This window comes from Rhinatrema bivittatum, chromosome 6, assembly GCF_901001135.1.
Source record: "Rhinatrema bivittatum chromosome 6, aRhiBiv1.1, whole genome shotgun sequence".
NCBI lineage: Eukaryota > Metazoa > Chordata > Amphibia > Gymnophiona > Rhinatrematidae > Rhinatrema > Rhinatrema bivittatum.
The window spans coordinates 181,592,513-181,613,116 of record NC_042620.1 but is presented as its reverse complement, the minus strand read 5'-3'; the positions used below and the strand labels follow the sequence as shown (position 1 = coordinate 181,613,116).

Sequence of the window (20,604 nt, the reverse complement as noted above, 5' to 3'; positions counted from 1 at the left end):
ATAGCATGAAACAATTCTGTGATCCCTTGGGAAAGTGAAATATTAACCTGTATGGAGAGATTCTATAAAATCTGGGGTCCAGTTATTGTTACTGAAAGACTGACTGTGTAGTTTGAAATGACAGATGGCAGGATGCCACTACGAGGACGGTAGACTTTTCAAGGGCATGGTTATGTACTAAAGGAGCAATTCTGAAAAATGGTTAATATATTGTCTCAAAGTCTGCTGGTTAGTACATTTACCCAGGGGACCCAGGGGCTTGGAACTAATCTTCAAAAGGAAAGTCAGAGTGTGCTTTCCCTTTAAAACCTGCCTAGGAGAACAAAGCCACAGAGATTTGCGTCTGCTTTTTTGCATATACCTTTTCCTTTGCAAATAATGCACATAGATTTGAAAATGTAATGCACGTGTGTTATTTCCCTCTCCCAGCTGAACTGCACCTCTGGATACATCAAGTTGTTACCCACTTAAAAGGGTGTGTGCTGTTGATCTCTGCATGCAGGCAGAAAAAGGCCGAACAATATTCAAACAGCCAATTTACCTAGATAAATTACTTTGAAATGTTTCCTCATCTTGTTCCAATAGGATATATATATATATATATATATATGAGAGAGAGAGATACGTTATAATGTCAATTTTTCTGATGAATTATCTATATGATTACAAAACTCAATAAAAACAATTACAGAAAAGGCATTTATAGCTTTCTTTCAATTTAGTTATATTAAACCCTCTTTTACACCAGAGAAAGATTATCTTACAACACTTAAATTCAGATTAGGTGTCTTAGGCAGGGCTCCCCATGAAATCAAAGTTTTAAATAATCATGTTTCTATAAATATTAGTTTGTGAACGGATTTCCTGTTCTGTAATCACTGAAACCACGTTTCTCTCCTGCAATTTATTTTATTTATTTTTATTTATGATCTCCTTTCCTGGAGTAGCTGTAAAAAATTATAATAAAGTAGTAAATAGATTAAATATATAAATACCATAATAATAAAACTAAACTAAATAAAATGATCACAAAAAGTCTGAATCAAAATTTAGAAACATAATTAAAAACCATTTAATATATATTCAATCCTAATTAGACAATAATTACTTATTCATCTGTAAAAGTGGAAGAGAAAACCAAGTTTTAAGGCCTTTTCGAACTGATGCAATTCTTAATACATGAAAACAAAATATCTATGTAACACCTCCCTATCCTGTTTCCATAAACATATGACACACTACAGAATTCTCAGCAGCAAAGTATTTATTTGCAGCACATAAGGGCCATTTGGCCACACACAGTCTACCCAGTGGCCCCTGCACCAGGGAAGTTGCTGGACAAACAATGGTGCATGAGGCCACTGCTGCTTTTGGCGCCCCCCTTCAACTGATACTCATTCCGGAAAGCTCTCTCCTTCCCAATGACTCCAAAGGGTGGCATGTTAGTACCACCCTCCTTAGTTTGATGCCCTGGGCAGTCACCCTTTTAAGCACACGCCTCGTGATAGCAGTGCTGCCTACTGTATCACCGCAGACCCTACCTGATCTCTGGTCATTGTCCCCCTTTGTCCTTAGCAGTGCCTTTTTCAACTTTGAAAGCTTGAATTCGGTGACCATTTATAATTGTTAACAGATCCTTTCAATCAAGATACACCTCCTCAGAGCATCCCTCATTCCAACGTCACATCATGACCTTCTTGGTCCTTGAGTTTCTTTTCTCTTGAAAATGCTACCCTCTGGGCACTGCTACGTGGGAGATCTGGCTTTGATTCCCAAGTCTAATTTCTTCTTCCCAGGCTTGCTGAAGATGCTGCAAAGGCGGCAGTCACAGCCCTTGGAGGAGAAAGGAGTGGCACGTGTTGGCCATTGCATAATAGTGATACCTAGTGGCCAAATTCAGTATGCACGAGTATCAGTTTCTGGAGGGAACTGCCGTATGTGGCACCTGTCCAAGGGCTGTTACTTCAATGACTAGGCTACATGGAAAAGGGAAAAGGTTTAAAATGGGGAACAAACCTAGGGTAGTTGCAAATTAAGGCTCATTGCATCATTTCCCCATTATAGGCCAATTCCTATCAAGAACCAGAGGAAACTACTGGACCAAATAAAACCAAACCACCCCAAAATGCTACCCTCTTGTGAATTTTTATTGAAACTCTCCGAGTATTTGAATGCATAAAATCCATTTCAGTTTCATTACAATATGGCACGGGGTTCTCAGTGTGAGAGGGGAATGCATGGAATCCCTTTAAATGCAGGATTTCTGCTCACCTTCATCACTACCAACACAAGCATCAGGGATGGAGCACTGCATGCTGCTCCCTGGGGAGATAGGATACACCCCTGTTGGAAAGAAGAGAGAGAAAAAGTAATTTAGGAGTCCAGCCAGCAAGTTAGCCAGACAAATTTATCTGACTAACTTTATTGGAATATTCAGTGCCACAGTGTTACCACTAAATACAACCAACTATCTTAAAGAGAGTTGCATAAGTTTATTCAGCTAACTTTAGGACTGCTGTACAGCAGAGGTACCAAACTTGTCCTGGAGGACCCCCAGCCAGCAGTGATGGATTTAGACTTTTGCCACCCCTAGGCACTGTTGGTGCTGTCACCCCACCTCCCTTTTCCTCTCCCCTCAAACAAGGGATAATAGAGCAGAAGGTGTAAGACACAGTCAGGCCATTTCAATAAAGTCTGTGGAAGAGACAGCGCTCTGAGGCGAGCGCCCGCTCTCCCGACACGTGCCCAGGCACCTCTCTGGGGCACGCGATTCTTTATTTAAATTAGGGCCCGTGGTAATAAGGAGGCGCTAGGGACACTAGCACTTCCCTAGCGCCTCCTTATTGGCGGAAGCGGCGGCTGTCAGCGGGTCTGATAGCCGACGCTTAATTTTACCGGCGTCAGTTGTCAAACCCGCTGACAGCCACAGGTTCGGAAAACGGACGCCAGCAAAGTTGAGTGTCCATTTTCCAACCCATGGGCATATATATATATTTTTTTTAAAGAAGTTTTTGTTTTTTTAGATTTTTGGGGCTTCCGACTTAATATACTCTGGTATATAGAGCCCATCAAGCTAGGGCGAGAGAACATTGTAGAAATCTCAACTTTGTGAGACTTTCCTCACTCTCAATGACATCAAATCTTCACTGAGGTGTACTGAGCTGTTCATATATCTCACTCTGCATGTAAAACTGGCCTCAAAACACTAAACCACCTCGAGTTATTAGCTGGCCCTCCTATAGTGATATAAATAGTTGACTACTATAAAGGCCTTATAAAGAGTCTCCCTGTCTTACCCTGCCTGGGTACTACACAAATGGTGTGAAAATTTTAACACATCCTGCAATACTACCTATGCATAGCACATGGTGCAGTAATTCAAAAATTATCATAGACACACCCCTTTTTCTTATTGCAGGCATTATCCATGCAAAATTATAGCATTTTGATGAATCTAGAGGTAAGCCTGACATTTTTGATGCAACTCCAACATTGCTCTCCATTTTCACGGCAATGGTTAAGGGAAATTGGATTCAAACAGCATGTGAGGGCCCTGACGTTTACAGTCTGGTAAACTGATAAGCATGGGGGTAACCTGCACAGTGCAGCAGATACTGGCAAAAGCTTGCTGGGCAGACTAGGTGGATCATTTGGTCCTTTTCTGCCGTCATTTCTATGTTTCTATGAATAATGGTAGGGCTGCCAAGAAAACCTCTGCCAAAGTCCATGAAGGACATGGAAGCTTGGGGCCAAAATCTTGTAGAGCGGCAACTGCAGCAGCTCATTAAGGACCAGCAACAGATGCAAATACTGTGCAGACCTTAAGAGAAGGACAGCAACAGTTACAAGTCCTAAGCTAGAACCAGTGTGTGCCACAGCAAATGCTGCTGTGAGAACAGCCAATATCACAAGTACAGGAACAGCTGGAAACCACTGGGAAAGTGGAAAGGGCTGAGGAAGAAATGAAGCCAGAGAGGCTGTCCCAGCTGGAGAAGCCAGAGGGGCCAACACAAATCGGCAGGACTCCAGAAGCCCTGCAGGTTGTGGAGAGCCCACCCAATCCTGGCATGATGGTGGCAGTGTACAGGGAGAGAGGCTACTCCAGTAAAGAAAGTCCCGGAGAGGGAAAAGAAGATATGGGACTCAAGATGGTGACACCCTATGGGAAGGATTTTGGAAGCACTCCTCATTCTGGTCTTGATACTTATATGGTTCCAGTGGAAAATGGACGAGACTCTGAAGAAGGCACCAGTTGAAGGTAGGAGTGATCAAACCCTCATAAGGAGGGAGCAAATTAATAAAGGCTGCAGGGATCATGAACCTTCAGGAACAGTGAGCTGTGTTAGTGGACAGCAGCAGAAGTCCCTCTCCTGACTGAATCATTCCCAGAGGAGAAAGTGACAGAAATCAAGGAGAATTTCTCCCTTGTTGGTGAGGATGGAAAAGACGCCAGTGCTACCAAGGAGCTGGCACTGGTTATACACTCACTGGGGTATGACAGAGGTCTCACTGGACCTTGCCTACATGAGATGTCATTGTTCTAAGGAGGAACACCACTCCCTACTGGGAGGGGGGTGATGTGAGAGTATAAATCTCTGCTTCCACATGAAGCAGGAGATATCCAAGGGGAAGATTCTAAGAACTGGAGTCCTGTTGGAGAGTGGAGCTATCTCTTCACAGCGTAACACCAGGGGCATTTCCCTTCACAGAGAAAGCTCAAAGGAGTGGAGGAGAAGGATTTTAGGATAGGACTCCCTAGAAGTACAGAAGGGAGGCAAGAGAGAGAGAAGGTCCTGAAGATCTGGGCACAAGCATACTGGGAGGTGCCAGAGGAAGGGTAGCCTGCCTGGGAAAGTTCACCAGAGTCTGAGTCAGCTACAATCTGTCCAAAGAAGAGAGAGAGAAAGAGACAAGGAAGCTAAGGAAAAGAATACAGCTGCCGTACAGGTACTGGGAGGATCCAGGGAGGAAGGGGGTCCCAACCTGAAGAACTGATCTTTGTGGATGAAAAGGAGACGAGAGACTGAATTCTATTTTTGGTGATTTTGGATTGATTCACTGCTCTGGCACACTACCTTAAGTGTATTTTTTGGTCTTGTGTTTTGCCCTGCCATCAGTTTATTGGCAAAGACTTTATCTTGAACAATGGCACTGGTGTGGATCATCTCTTTGTCTGGAAGTGCCCCTGTGAGTATAAAACCCTAAGGCTTTGAAATGACTATTTTTCCTTCCTGTGCGGGAACCCCAGGAGGTCGTGGGGCCCTGCATGGTCCATGGCCCTTCCCGAGTGCCCCCGGGCTTAGGACCAGAATGGGACGGGGGTTACGTCAACAAAAGCCTATACACATTCCACATGGCTCCTCCCAGTCCACTATCTCCCCCTCTCTACCTACCTCTTACCCTCTTAGAAGCCTTCCATCTCCCCCTCTTATTCTCTCACCCCAATTTCTTGCAGCCATGTGCTTTTCTTATTCTCCCAACTCCTCCAAGAATCCCCATGTGTCTTTCTTAGTCTTCAATCCATAAACAGCCTTAATGTCCCCTTCATAGTCTTTCACCCACCAATCTTCATGTCCGTGGCCAGAACAAAGGTATTAGGCACCCTAGCAATTCTTTCACCTTGATCCCCCTTTCTCCCTGCAGCATAATTATCTCCACCAGCACCACCCACCCACTCCCTCCCTCTGGATTACCTCTGGCCAGCAGAAAGAGTCACAGGAAGTGAAGCACTTCTTACCTGCTGCTGCCACCTCCCTGTAAAGTAAGTGTGCAGGAACTCTGTAATTTTGCAGGACCACTGGCCTCACGCATTCCAACTTCAGAGGAAAGCAGCAACCAGCAGAGGAGGAAGCAGCAGCAGGTAAGAAGCACTGCTTGCCAACTCCTCCCGCTAAGCGGAGGGGATAGCGCAGGTGCTAGGAGGAGAGACTTTGTGGCAGGCAGCAGCAGCTGTTCTTCCCTCTGCATCATCAGCTGTTCTGGAAAGCCCCCCCCCCCCCCCCCACCAGTCTCCTCGTCCCTCCCATGGCAGTGGAGTGATGCCAGGTTCCTCGGCCTGATCTTTCCCTGCTTCTCCTTCCCACACCAGTTTTTTTTGCCACGGCTGCTAACCCCCAAAGTTTTGGCACTCAAGGCGATGGCCTAGTGCTTTGGCTGGTCTTGTCTATGTCCCCTTTAGTCTGCCTCCAGCCCTCATGTTCTCTTTTTAGTCTGCCATCCCATTTCAGTTCACTGTGTTCCTTTTATAGTCGTCCACAACCTTGGAGTCCCCGTTAGTTTCCCTCAGTCACCGTGCCTTTTAGTTTGTCGCCCATCTCCACCATTTCACCTCCTACCCTCCCTATCTTACCTTCTGAATGTCAGTATGAGCAGAAACATGTTGAGAGCTCACACATGTTCCCACAGCTGTTCTGGCTGCTTCTCCTCCCCTTCCCCCTAGCAGCCCGTGTTTCCTTCCTGTCCTGCAGGCGTGCACAGCTTCAGGTCTGGAGAAGAGCAGTTTCCTTCCTGATCTGGAAGTGTGCATGTGCAAAGCTATGGGACAGGAGAAGAAAAGGAGCAACAGCAGCAGCTGACACCACAGGGACAACGAACCAATGAGTTGCTACACCAGGAGTCCCAGCGTGTGATCTGAGAGGTACGAGGAAGAGCAGGCAGCCTAGGAGTTTCCCGGAAGCTCCATAGCAATAGTTTTGCAATAATACGGACTGTGAGGTGCAACTGATAAGGTGAGTTGGGAAAAATGCTAAAAACATTTGGAAATGTTTGCTGACCGAACATTGGCTTACCAGTCTGCACGGTTGAATTCAGGTTTTCAGGCAGGGTCACCATTTCCACTGAAGCTGAAAGGAACAATATACACCATGCTGACAGGAAGTTAATGAAATCTATTGAACTTTTGTTTTTTTTATTGCAAGTCAGTTTAAAGAAAATTGCATTCTGGCATTACCTCTCTTGTTTAATTGATATTTTTCAATTCTCTTCAGGAGCTCTTTGTTAATTCTCCCACATAACTCCTTCAAGGTATCCAGGGTGTCCTCTCCCAATATTGCTTTCTTCTCCATTGCAATGAAAATCTCCAACATGGTCTGCAAAAGATAAGAAACATTTGAAGAGAAGAATGATATTTTCCCCCTAAACCCTGCACCTACCACAACTATGGAGATTTTTCTTTTTTTACTCTAAACTAGAATAAGTGCTTCTCAAAACTGATGGGGGAAAAAAGCCACTGAAACACACAGCTGCTTTTCTAACTGCCCACACTGAAGCAAAATCCATGGACACTCCACCCACAAACTTTGCACCTATTTTCAAAATGGAAGTATTTATTTATTTATAAAATTTGTTAAGCGATGTACATAATCACAAATAAAACTTAAAAACAACAATAGAATTGGGGGACTTGAATGGAGCCAGCACAAGATGGATGCCTAACTCCTTCCTCGTCAACAACCAGCTCAGTTTTTGGTGTTTTAATGGTCTCTCACATACATATTTTCTTTATTGCGCATTATTGTAAGTCATGAGGAATGTCTGCTAAAAGTACAAAACCTGATTCAAGTTACGGTGCCGGTGTTAAACGCCTTAAGCAAGATCCTCCTACTCCCGAAAAGGTTAAAATGAAGCAGGTTGCAGCTGGAGACTCGGTTCTGGCAGAGTTACAAGGAATAAAGGATTTAATGGAACAACATTTCCAAACAACTAGGGACATTGTCTGACTTGGAAAAATTAGCATTTCAAGTCACCACTTTACAAGTTGCCCTGGGAAGGTGTGAAATTCATTCATCTAACTCTGCAAGGTTCAGCAAAATACTGCTGAGATCAATTCCCTCAGGAAGGACTTACAGGATCTAAGGAATCGAGGTGGTCACAATAATATTTGCCTTTAGGGATACCTGAAGGTGTTGAGGGCTCTAACTTGATCAAATTTATAGAAGGTGCGGTGCCCAGGATGCTGCAATTAAAGTCTGATGTGCCATTTGAGGTGGAAAGAGCACATGGTGTCCCATCGCGACCACTTCCAAAATCAAAGTACCCGCAGGCTCTTGAAATGTTCTCAGCTGCTCGGCTAAAAATGGTGCTTCTATTTGAAGGGAAAACAATTTTCTTCACGCCCAACCTTGCAAAGTCTACTGCTGCCAGGCATAAGCAGCTCCTAATTCTGCGGCCACAGCTTAAGCAATTAGGAGCAAGATAGGGGCTCCTTTACCCAGCCCGAATGAAAATAACATAATAATTCAACTAAAACTTGTGAAGGCCCCACTGAACTGGAAGCATTTATAAATAAAGGGCAGAATTGTATGGAGCTAAGCTAACTTTATTGACTACTTCTTCAAAATTAGCGGTTAAGGATATAGACATTCATATTATCGGTTACTAGAAATCACATGGTAGCCATAATGATCTGTTATTTTTACATTTTATGTGGCGGTTATATAGCGTGTTTGTTGGTAATTAACTCTCTTTGATGCTCACGCGTCCTTAGCTTGGCGCATACGTTGTGGATATTTACTTGCTGTTCCTTTGACTAAGATCTGTGTTTCAAAGGGAAAAACATTATGACGACACAGAATGGTATGCAGCATACTGTGCTCATTTTGGTTCTTGTGGTAGGGAAGTCATAAGTTCAGGCAAAAATTTGACCGTGCAGTAAAAATTTTAAGTAATATTATAAGTAACTAAAGTCCTCAAGTATCCCCAGATACACAATATAGGTCAGATTTTAGTACGTACGCGCGGGCGTAGCTACGCCCGATTTTATAACATGCGCGTGCAGCCGCGAGCATGTTATAAAATCCAGGGTCAGCGCACACAAGGGGGTGCACAATTGTGCACATTGCGCATGCCGAGCCCTAGGGGGGCCCCGATGGCTTTCCCTGTTCCCTCCGAGGCCACTCTGAAATCAAAGCGGCCTCGGAGGGAACTTTCCTTCTTGCCCCCCAGCCCTACCTAAAAACCCCCAAACCTTTATTTTGGAAGTTGCGCCTGCCTTTGGGCAGGCGTAGGTTGCGTGCGCCAGCCGAGTGGCCCTATGGAGGCCTCTGGCCCCGCCCATGCCCTGCCACGCCCACACCACGCCCCCTTTTTCAAACCCTGGAGCTTGCGCGCATCCCGGGGCTTGCACGCATCGCCGGGCCTATGAAAATAGGTTCTACGTGCATAGGGCTTTTAAAATCTGCCCCTATGCATTTATTTGGGGTTTTGTCTGTTCAGGGATTATGTCTCCTACAGGCAATATATCTGGATTTAAACTTTTAAGTAGTAAAGACATTGCAGTTTTCTGTAATTGAGCACTGGAGTTAACTGCATCCTTGTACCTCTTTTCCTCAGCGCCATGTGGTCCAGTTTGTTTTTTTACAGCTGTCTTCTCCCCTACTTGGAGAATTTCGAGTGAGCTATTTGTTTGCTATATGTTCTTTTCTTTTATGCATAGGAGATAACAATTTGGAATCCCCATTCCACAATTTTCAATCAGAGCTATAAATGGTAGGGATGTGCATTCGTTTAATTCGTTTCATACATTTTCCATTACATGTCAATTAGATGTGCATTCATTTCATATGTTTCATACGTTTCATATTACATGCTTGTATAGGAAATGGATGAAACGAATGCACATCCCTAATAAATGGCAAGTTATAACTAATTAATTCCACAATGTCACCTCTTTATTTTTCTTTTCTAAAAATGAGATCTCTTAGTCTTATGACTGTACTCAGCCTTAACGTTCATGGTATAAATCACCCCATTAAAAGGAAAAAACATTTTGTCCTATATTAAAACGTATGGCGCAGATATAGCTTATCTAAATGAAACTCATTTGGATGCAAAAGAATCTTCTAAATTACAGAAGAACTGGATGGGGAATTGTACCTATTCAGCAGCTTTTGAAAAGAAAAATGGAGTAGCAATCCTACTCAAGAAATCTATTGCACTCTAAATTATCTCCCAAGTATCTGACTTAAAAGAGTAGATGGACACTGGTACGGTGGCTGGGCAATGTTTATTGTTTATAAATATCTATGCGCCCAACGTAGACTGCCCTGACTTTTTAAAAGATTTAGCGCAGCTCCTTTTGGGATATGATGATACTCCCATTATTTTAGTTGGGGACTTCAATCAGCCTCTTGATTTGATTTTAGATAGGCAGTCGAAATTCGACCAGTTAAAACTAAATCCCTGCAGGTGCTGCACGACATTCAATTAGAATTAGATTTAGTTGATCCATGGCTCATTCTCCATCCCATAGGAAAAGAATTTACTTTTTTTTCTTTTCCTCATCAATCATACTCTCAGACTTTTTTTTTTTGTAGTGTCCAAATTTCTTATGTCAGAAATCTTTTAAGCTGAGATTCTCCCTATTTTGATCTCAGATCATGCAGCTGTTACTATGTCATTTTCCATTCCAAATTTTAATCAGAGATCACCCAATTGGAGACTAAATACTGCATTGCTAGAAGATAAGTCTATAAGTAAAATATCTCTCAGAAAATTCATGAGTTCTTTATTCTTAATGAAGTAAATGAAACCCCTTGTCATATTGTTTGGGAAGCCTTTAAAGCTACTGTCTGTGGTGAAATTATAAGCTATGCTGCATTTAAAAATAAATCAAATTATATAAAGATAAACTCCTTAGAATGAGCAATTGCTGTGCTAGAGGATGAACATATTCAAAAGGGCTTACCTCATGTTTTATTTCGCCTTACTAAATTGAAATATGAATATAATGCCTTGCTTAGTCAAATAGCTGGAAAATCAATTTTTATACAAAAATCCCAATATTACACAGATAAAAACCAGTCAGGAAAGCTCCTCACACAGTATCTTGCTATCAAAAAAATAAGTCATATTCATTCTATAAAAACTTCTAAGTCCTCCATTTTGCTAAAAAATATTGAAATTTTATGTTAATTTCAGCATTATTACCAATCTTTGTATACATCTGAGGTCCCTGATGAAAAAAAGCTAGCAAAAACTGCGAAGCAATTTTTGCTAAACTTAATGTACCATATCTGCCAGAGGAAGATAAGATTTATTTAGATTCCCCAATTGACAGACATTAAGTAGGCAATTAGTTCCCTCCCTTCACAAAAATCACCGGGGTCCTGATAGTTATGTAATAAATTTTTATCAAATTTTTCACTCCGCTTTAATTCCCAGATTTAAGACCTTATATTCTCATTTTATGCATTTGGGTAACGCTCCTGGTAATTTTTTAGAAGCTACATTAATACTACTAGAAAAGCCAGGTAAAGACCCTTTATTGGTTAAAAAAAAAAACAACAACTATAGACAAATATCACTGAAAAATGTAGATTGAAAAATCTACTCTAAAATCTTAGCTACAAGGCTAAACCCAATTTTAGAAAAACTGATTCATCCAGACCAAGTTGGGTTTATGAAAGGTAGACACATTTTTTATATTTCTAGGATTTTCCATGATTTTATTACCATTGCCATTACAAAACAATACCCACTGTTAGCTTTATCTATTAATGTAGAGAAGGCTTTTGATAGAGTTGAATGGGATTACATATTTAGTGTATTTAAATGTTTTGGTTTTGGGGATGTGTTCATAAAATATGTAAAGGTGTTATATAGTAATCAGCATTCCAGGATCTTGGTCAATGGCTTTCTCTCTAATATTTTTTCTTTGAACAGAGGTACTAGGCAAGGATGCCCTTTATCACCTTTGCTCTTTATCTTAATGTTAGAACCACTCTTACTTGCCTTTTGGCAAAATGTTCTCATCTCTGCAATTTCTGTAAGAAATCAAAATTACAAAATATCTGCATATGCTGATGATTTGTTATTATTCTTATTGTATCCTGAGAATACTTTAAATGATCTATTAATCTTAATGGTAGAATACTCAACTTTTTCTGGTTTTAAGGTTAATTGGAACAAAACTGACTTAATACCACTTAATATTCATTGTACGTAATCTTCACTGCCCATCTCTATAATTAAGTGGTCTCCCAGAGGTTTTAAATATTTGGGGATGTCTTTTATTCCCAATGCAGATTTAATGGTGAACTCTCTAATGTCTCATTTGGTGTTGAGGGTGGCTGTCCTGCAGTGGTGGAGGGCAGATTTATAGCTCGAGGCGTGTTGGGGCTAGGGGGCTTTACGCCAGATTCTTTCTCGCTGCCTGAGTATATTTTTTAGGGTTTTCAGCTCAGCTGTGTACCAGGGTTGGTGGTTTTTAGAATTAGGTTGCAGTTCACGTCTGGAGATGGGACAGAGTTTGTTGGCGATTTCAAGTGTGATTTCAGTCCAGGAGGTGAGGGCCGCCTCAGGGTTAGAGCAGTCGAGGTCGTGTATGGAGTTGGCAATTGCCTGGGATAGTTCCTCGCCAGTACAGGGTTTTCGAAATACAATTGTGGTGCCTTGCGGTGGGTTAGGAGTTGTCAAGGTGTTTATGTGGAGGTACGTTTCGATGAGGAAGTGGTCTGACCAGGGAACTGGGGAGCAAGTCGGGGGGGGGGGGGGGGGGGGAGGGTACGATGCTGTGATTAATGAAGATGAGGTTTAGAGTGTGTCCAGCTTGGTGGGTAGGTGACGTAATAATCTGTTTGAAGCCTATGGCATGGAGGGAGGTGAGGAAGGTTTCGCAGGAGGAGGTAAGGGGGGTGGCATCAACATGGAGATTGAAGTCTCCCAGTACTATGGATGGGATTTCCATGTTGATATTGGCAGTGATGAATTCAATTACGGGTGAGGGGTCACGTTCAATGGAGCCCAGGGGGGCGTAGATGAGGCATATCTGTAGGGTGGGGGATTTAAATAGGCCGACTTCTAGTTTGGGGGCTGAAGCAATGTTTGTTAATTTAAGGTTGAGGGATTTTTTGAAAGCCAGGAGGAGACCACCTCCTCTTTTTTTGGGTTGAGGGATAGAGAGAATTTCATATGAGAGGGTGGGTAGTTGGTTAAGGAGGACCGTATCTGTTTCTCTGGTTTGCAGTCGATGAGGAGGTCGTTGAGGATAGAGGTTTTCTTGGAGAGAGATTGGGCGTTGAACACAATGATCGAGAGGGTGGTGATTCCTAGAATTTGAGTGAAGGGGGTAGTGAGGATGGGGAGCAGGGACTTATGGGGGGGAGGTGGAGGGTGGGCTGGTTGGTGGGAACATCTGTTGTGGGGGAGGTGGATGCGAGGGATATAGTGAGTGGCCATTGGGGCGGGGGTAGGAAGAGGAAGAGGGGGGAGTGGAGAGATTTGTCTGCTGGGTGTGGGTGGGGTGATTGCAGAAGGTAAATTCAATACAGAGGTGAGTCCAGTACAAATAAGAGAAAGTTCAATGCCGTGGAGCGAGTTCAGTACTTGGAGAGAAAGTTCGGGGGCAGCAGTGCGCACCTAAGGGGCACGCCAAGGGGCCTGCTCCTTGGTTGCGCTCCTTAGGCGCGCGACGGAAGGCGCGCAATGCCCAGGTCCCGGCCTTACTTTAAAGAGCTGGGAAGCCTGCTCCCGAAGAGGTCAGTGCCGTAGTTCCCGTTGCACTTCCTTCTGGGTTGGGGGGGAGGTGCGGCTCCGACGTCCATGCGGCCTGTAGCTGGGCTCCGGACCCCGACATGAGATAGGTCTTCCGGGACAAAGAGTTATTTTCCAAGGGATGTCATGATTCCCCTTGAATCTGTTGCAGCCCTGCCAGGGGGTGAGTCAGCAGTGACCTATTCTGTTTTTCTGTCAGTATGCAGACTCTCTCTCTTGTACTGCTTCCCTCTCAGGCAGGCTGATGCAGAAAGGTGCATTTAATCGAATGCATCTTTCTGCCTGCATTTGAGTGCACATTTTCTGGGCACAAATCTTATGGCCTTCCAGCAAGGAGTTTTGCGCACAGAAAATGCATGTTCCTAAATGGGAGCACTGCTAAGTACCCTTGCATGAAAATTCCATGCAAATGAGGGCATTAAGCAGTACTTCCCCATGAGAGAGACTGCATCTGGCCAGCATGCCTTTTTCAGCACTGGAAACTTACCCCTTGGGTCAGGGATGGAGTTGAGTTTCCAGTGCTATGATAAAAAATAGTAAAACCAAAAACAAAAAACACAAATTAAAAATAGTCAGGAACTCTCTGAGTATGTGCTGGCAGCTGCTGCCACTTAACCGGATAATTACTGACGTATCCGCGTAAGTGGCAGTGGCAGCTGCCACTTACGCAGATTATAAGTAACAAAACTATCGTTTTGTTACTTATAATCAGTTACTTTACTTAGTTATTCAAACAAATTAAGTCTTGATGAATATTTCTAGCTGCTGTTAGAGTCCTGCAGCCATCAGATAGTTGGGACAGGACATTTTTATCCTCCTTAGGGCATTGTGTGCATTTCTATAAGAAGATTATGAAGTCATTCTGAGAGACTCCTCTCCCTTGTTGCTGCCCTGGGTGTGCAAACTCTCAGAAACCTCACAAGAACCCATAAAAATGGCATCCTCTTACTGTATCCTCATTCTCCAGTATGGATTTTGGAAGCTTCTTGCCCAAACAAAACTTGAAATCGCTTATTTCCTCCTTTGTCATATCTTCGGCCAGCTGCAAAAGTAGGTTCCTGGAATACAGAAAAGATAGTTGGCTTCACTGTGAGTTGGTGGGGGAGCAAGAGGCGGGAAGCTAGCTCATGTTTAATTTTGGTGTGACAGTGAACAAACAATTCAAATGACCAGGTGCTAAGAGTCAGGTTTAAACCAGTGCTGTTTACTCACGTATATTTTCCATGTAAAAATTGCTCAGGGGAAAGTATCAGCAGAGATTTATACCTGCTTTTTTCTGCAGATAATTTTTCTCTTGAAAAAAAATATGAATAGGTCTGAAAAACGTAATCTACACATGTCATTTCCCTTCCCAGGAAATGCCTACTCTGAATATGGGTAAAATTAAGCATGTTGTCAATCCCCGGGCATAGTTTAAGAACATAAGAACATAAGAAAATGCCATACTGGGTCAGACCAAGGGTCCATCAAGCCCAGCATCCTGTTTCCAACAGTGGCCAATCCAGGCCACAAGAACCTGGCAAGTACCCAAAAACTAAGTCTATTCCATGTAACCATTGCTAATGGCAGTGGCTATTCTCTAAGTGAACTTAATAGCAGGTAATGGACTTCTCCTCCAAGAACTTATCCAATCCTTTTTTAAACACAGCTATACTAACTGCACGAACCACATTCTCTGGCAACAAATTCCAGAGTTTAATTGTGCGTTGAGTAAAAAAGAACTTTCTCCGATTAGTTTTAAATGTGCCCCATGCTAACTTCATGGAGTGCCCCCTAGTCTTTCTACTATCCGAAAGAGTAAATAACCGATTCACATCTAACCGTTCTAGACCTCTCATGATTTTAAACACCTCTATCATATCCCCCCTCAGTCGTTTCACCCAGGACATGTGTGCAATTTCTAAACAGTCACTTAATTCAGTTAAATGGCTTTTGAAATTTGCCTTAATAGTCCAAAAATTAGCACTCACTATACAGCAAGTTTTACAAGTTCGTTACTGATGCACTTTAAATAAGCTGAGATTGAGTCTACCAATAAATTATTTCATATTATATCTCACTTGTCTTTTGTTTTTTCATGTACTGTTATTAAGACAATATTTTCCTCTGGATATAATTTGTAGGAATTTTTAACATGTACATTTAAACAGTATTTTTTTTTAATTCTTTATAATTGTAAGATAAACTTACAATGAAAACACATTGTAAAGGAGACCAGGTAATAAAAGTCCAGGACTAGGTATTTAGCCTGGTCCACCTAAACCACAGACAGGAAGAGAATATGTCTCTGAGAATGTTCCCTTAGAAGGGAAGAAGCAGTTAGGCCCAGGGAAAACATGATGTGTCAGGGAAGAAAAAAAGTCTAGGGAAAGCTAATACTGCTGAATTGTGTGTTATATTGCTGTTTTTATTTTTTAAACTGCAAAGTTAAGCAGAGCTGTTTTTGTTTTGTTTTCTGATCATTAATAAAGAAGCTTATAAAAAAACAGCCAGAGTCTAGCCTGAATCTGTTCTTTGACCAACCCAAGACTGCTCACAGTGTCATATATGGTGTCAGTCAAGGATTTCTGCCCTAAGTCTTGCACAGGGAGAGAACCACACCAAAAAGAGAGGGGAAAGTTTTTATTCCCCCAGGACCTGGCTACAACAGACGAACTGAACGAAATCACTGTGAACCTGGAAGATGTAGTAGGCCAGATTGACAAACTAAAGAGTAGCAAATCACCTGGACCGGATGGTATGCATCCTAGGGTTCTGAAGGAACTAAAAAATGAAATTTCTGATCTATTAGTTAAAATTTGTAACCTATCATTAAAATCATCCATTGTACCTGAAGACTGGAGGGTGGCCAATGTAACCCCAATATTTAAAAAAGGCTCCAGGGGCGATCCAGGTAACTATAGACCAGTGAGCCTGACTTCAGTGCCGGGAAAAATAGTGGAAACTATTCTCAAGAACAAAATTGTAAAGCATATAGAAAGACATGATTTAATGGAACATAGTCAACATGGATTTACCCAAGGGAAGTCTTGCCTAACAAATCGGCTTCATTTTTTTGAAGGGGTTAATAAACCTGTGGATAAAGGTGAACCATAGATGTAGTGTATTTGGATTTTCAGAAGGCGTTTGACAAAGTCCTTCATGAGAGGCTTCTACGAAAACTAAAAAGTCATGAGATAGGAGGCGATGTCCTTTCGTGGATTACAAACTGGTTAAAAGACAGGAAACAGAGAGTAGGATTAAATGGTCAATTTTCTCAGTGGAAAAGGGTAAACAGTGGAGTGCCTCAGGGATCTGTACTTGGACCGGTGCTTTTCAATATATATATATATATATATATATATATATATATAAATGATCTGGAAAGGAATACGACGAGTGAGGTTATCAAATTTGCAGATGATACAAAATTATTCAGAGTAGTTAAATCACAAGCAGACTGTGATACATTGCAGGAGGACATTGCAAGACTTGAAGATTGGGCATCCAAATGGCAGCTGAAATTTAATGTGGACAAATGCAAGGTGTTGCATATAGGGAAAAATAACCGTTGCTGTAGTTACACGATGTTAGGTTCCATATTAGGAGCTACCACCCAGGAAAAAGATCTAGGCATCATAGTGGATAATACTTTAAAATCGTCAGCTCAGTGTGCTGCAGCAGTCAAAAAAGCAAATAGAATGTTAGGAATTATTAGGGAGGGAATGGTTAATAGAACAGAAAATGTCCTAATGCCTCTATATCGCTCCATGGTGAGGCCACACCTTGAATACTGTGTACAATTCTGGTCGCCGCATCTCAAAAAAGATATAGTTGCGATGGAGAAGGTACAGAGAAGGGCAACCAAAATGATAAAGGGGATGGAACACCTCCCCTATGAGGAAAGGCTGAAGAGATTAGGACTGTTCAGCTTGGAGAAGAGATGGCTGAGGGGGGATATGATAGAGGTCTTTAAGATCATGAGAGGTCTTGAACGAGTAGATGTGACTCGGTTATTTTCACTTTCGAATAATAGAAGGACTAGGGGGCATTCCATGAAGTTAGCAAGTAGCACATTTAAGACTAATCGGAGAAAATTCTTTTTCACTCAATGCACAATAAAGCTCTGGAATTTGTTGCCAGAGGATGTGGTTAGTGCAGTTAGTGTAGCTGGGTTCAAAAAAGGTTTGGATAAGTTCTTGGAGGAGAAGTCCATTAATAGCTATTAATCAATTTTACTTAGGGAATAGCAACTGCTATTGATTGCATCAGTAGCATGGGATCTTCTTAGTGTTTGGGTAATTGCCAGGTTCTTGTGGCCTGGTTTTTGGCCTCTGTTGGAAACAGGATGCTGGGCTTGATGGACCCTTGGTCTGGCCCAGCATGGCAATTTCTTATGTTCTTAAAGATTATTTTATAGTAGGCTAAGGAGATTAGCTCTGCCTGGATTTATATACTGAGTCAGATCGTAACAGGCAGGTTTTTACCTTCTTTTATTCCTGAGGGAAAGGGAGACTTTTATTGGTATGCACTCCTGAACAGGGCAGAACCCTGTGTTGCCGTAGCCAGTAGGCTAATATGGAGCAAGTAATTCAGACCTTCAAAGGGCAGCAGCAGCTCCAAAGAGGGGTTCAACTCTTACATGAGCAGGTTTCCAAACTAGCCCAAGCAGTGCATGTCACCACACCATGAACAATCCCATTGCTTCCAATCTTGTTTAAAATGAAGGCAGGTAAAGATCCAGAAGTTTTCTTAAAGAATTTTGAAAGGACCGCCTGCAAGACTGGTCCATGTACCTCTCAAATCTAATTACAAGCAAACGTTGAGCAGCCTTTCAAGCTGCTAATCCAGATGGGAAATCCAGCTTTCAGATGTTAAAATCACAATCCTGGAAAGGGCAGGTTACACTATGGAAACATAATGGCATCTATTTGGGAGGGGTAGCCTACAACTTGTGGAGAGTCCATGAAGCCTTCTTCATCAGCTAAATGATGCCAAGTAGAAGTGGCTACTGTCAAAGCTGAAGACAGGCCTCAAAATAGCCAATCAGGTCCTCCTAGAGAAATTGCTGGATCGGATGGACAGTCTATGTGGAATTGGGTGTGTTAGCACCCAGGGCTCATCCTAGAGAAAGTGTTGGAAGTAGCGGATGCCTTCCACCAGACCCAATTGATGCCAGAATTAGTGCAGAAACTAGAAAGATAACTCGCCCAAGCCATGGATAAAAAGCATAAAGTAAGAGTGTGGGACACCGGCAACGATCTTCAGAGCAGGTCAGCTCTAGTTCTGTAACCCAGTCACAAAGCTCAGGCCACCCCAGCTTGTTTTAACTGTGAGAAGAGAAGACATTTGGCCAAAGACTGTCACTACAAAAGGCGCACACCTATGGAGCTCAGCCTGATGAAACAGACCGCATTACGTTAAAGCACCTACTGGTAAATGAAAACCTCCAAAAGGGGGACAACTATCAGATCAGAGGGAAGGAACAGTACTTGAGGTATCTGCATCAATAAGCTTCCCTCTATTGCAGCTCTCAGAAACCTCACCACTGATATGACTTCTGGGTTTGGAGGGGGGCAGCCCTCTCACAGAGATATGCTCTACCACCACCTCCTCAGGTGATGTGTTCATCCTGCTTACTCATCATGCCACTGCAATAAAGAGCAAAGGGGAGGCTGGGACTCAAGGATGATCTTGAGTCCAGAAGCAAGCCCCATGAGGATTCTGTCCCCAGGTTTGACCTCCCAAGGATGCATCTGGCTGACCCTTGCTCAGGATCTGCAATAACATTCAATCTAAGGGACCCAAGATTGGCAAGACAGAGGGCACTGAAGAAATTACTTACCTGATAATTTCATTTTCCTTAGTATAGACAGATGACTCAGGACCATCTGCCAGCAAATGGAGATGGAGCAAGCTGACATCACAGTATATATTCTCCTGCAGTGACCCCAGCCTGCTAGTATTCTCTTCAAAAGCAATTGTGGACAGATTAGCAAAATATTTGATTAAAAACATGTTTAAAAAACAGTCAACCATATCTGTACTCAACCAACAATAAACACTGAACTCAAGTAAAAACATAGGTACCTCAAGCTAGGGACTGTCTGAACACTTACCAGTAATCCCTTGGGAACCATAGCCCCACAGGAGGACCATTGATACAAGCATTCAGCAGCCAAGGGCAGGAAGCTGAGTCCATCTGTCTACACTAAGGAAAACTAGATTATCAGGTAAGTAATTTCTCCATTCCCTAGCGTGTAGACAGATTGAATCAAGACCAGTGGGATGTACCAAAGCAACTCCCGAACAGGGTTGGAGGCTGCCTGTGGTCCAGTCAACACCGCACGAAAGTTGCGTCCTCCCAGGCCTGCACATCCAGACGATAAAATCTAGAAAAAGTGTGTAAGGAGGACCCCGTCGCAGCTTGGCAGATATTGATAGGAGATAACAATCTAACCTCCAACAATGACACTACCTGAGCCCTAGTGGAATGAGCCCTAACCTGAGTAGGCAACAGCTTTTCAGCATCCACATACACAGCCATGACCACCTCCATAATCCAGCAAGCTATCGAAGCCCACAAAGCTGGTTCACCCTGCTTCTTTCCACCATGAAGGACAAACAGGCAATCTGTCTTCAGGAAAGGCTCAGAAACCTCCAGATACCGCATTACAAGTCTCTTGACATCTAAGGAACACAGGAGACGATACTCCTCCACATCCCTAACTTTATCCAAGGACGGCAATGAAATATACTGAATTAAATGAAAGTCCAAGACCACCGTAGGCAAGAAGGATGGAACAGTACGCAGCTGTAATGCCCCTGGAGTCACCCGAAGGAACAGCTCCTGGGAAGACAAGGTCTGCAGCTCAGAAATGCAATGCACAGAACATATAGCCACCAGGAACACAGTCTTCAAGGTTAATACCCACAAGGAAAGGCTGTGCAGTGGTTGAAACATAGGTCCCACCAAAAAATCCATCACCAAATTAAGACACCACAAGGGAACTAGCAGCCTCAAGGGAGGCCGAAGGTGCTTCACTCCCTTCAAGAAATGAGCCACATTGAGATGGGTCGACAAGGAGATACCATTCACCTCACCCCTGAAGCAGTTTAAGACCCGCAACCTGA

General features: G+C 42.9%; 1 protein-coding gene across 4 annotated transcripts in view; it reads right to left on the bottom strand.

The window, feature by feature from the left end:
* The window catches only part of CASP8 (caspase 8), a 68,698-nt gene that overhangs the window by 33,943 nt on the left and 14,151 nt on the right, over positions 1-20,604 (bottom strand). For 3 of the 4 annotated variants that reach the window (XM_029606245.1, XM_029606243.1, XM_029606244.1), the window contains exons 3-6: positions 14,441-14,549; positions 6,950-7,088; positions 6,789-6,866; positions 2,272-2,343 (exon numbers count right to left, since the gene is read on the bottom strand). In XM_029606245.1, coding sequence (XP_029462105.1) covers positions 2,272-2,343; positions 6,789-6,866; positions 6,950-7,088; positions 14,441-14,549 — 398 coding nt within the window. The remainder of the gene's footprint in view (positions 1-2,271; positions 2,344-6,788; positions 6,867-6,949; positions 7,089-14,440; positions 14,550-20,604) is intronic. The other variant, XM_029606246.1, reaches the window with a different exon arrangement.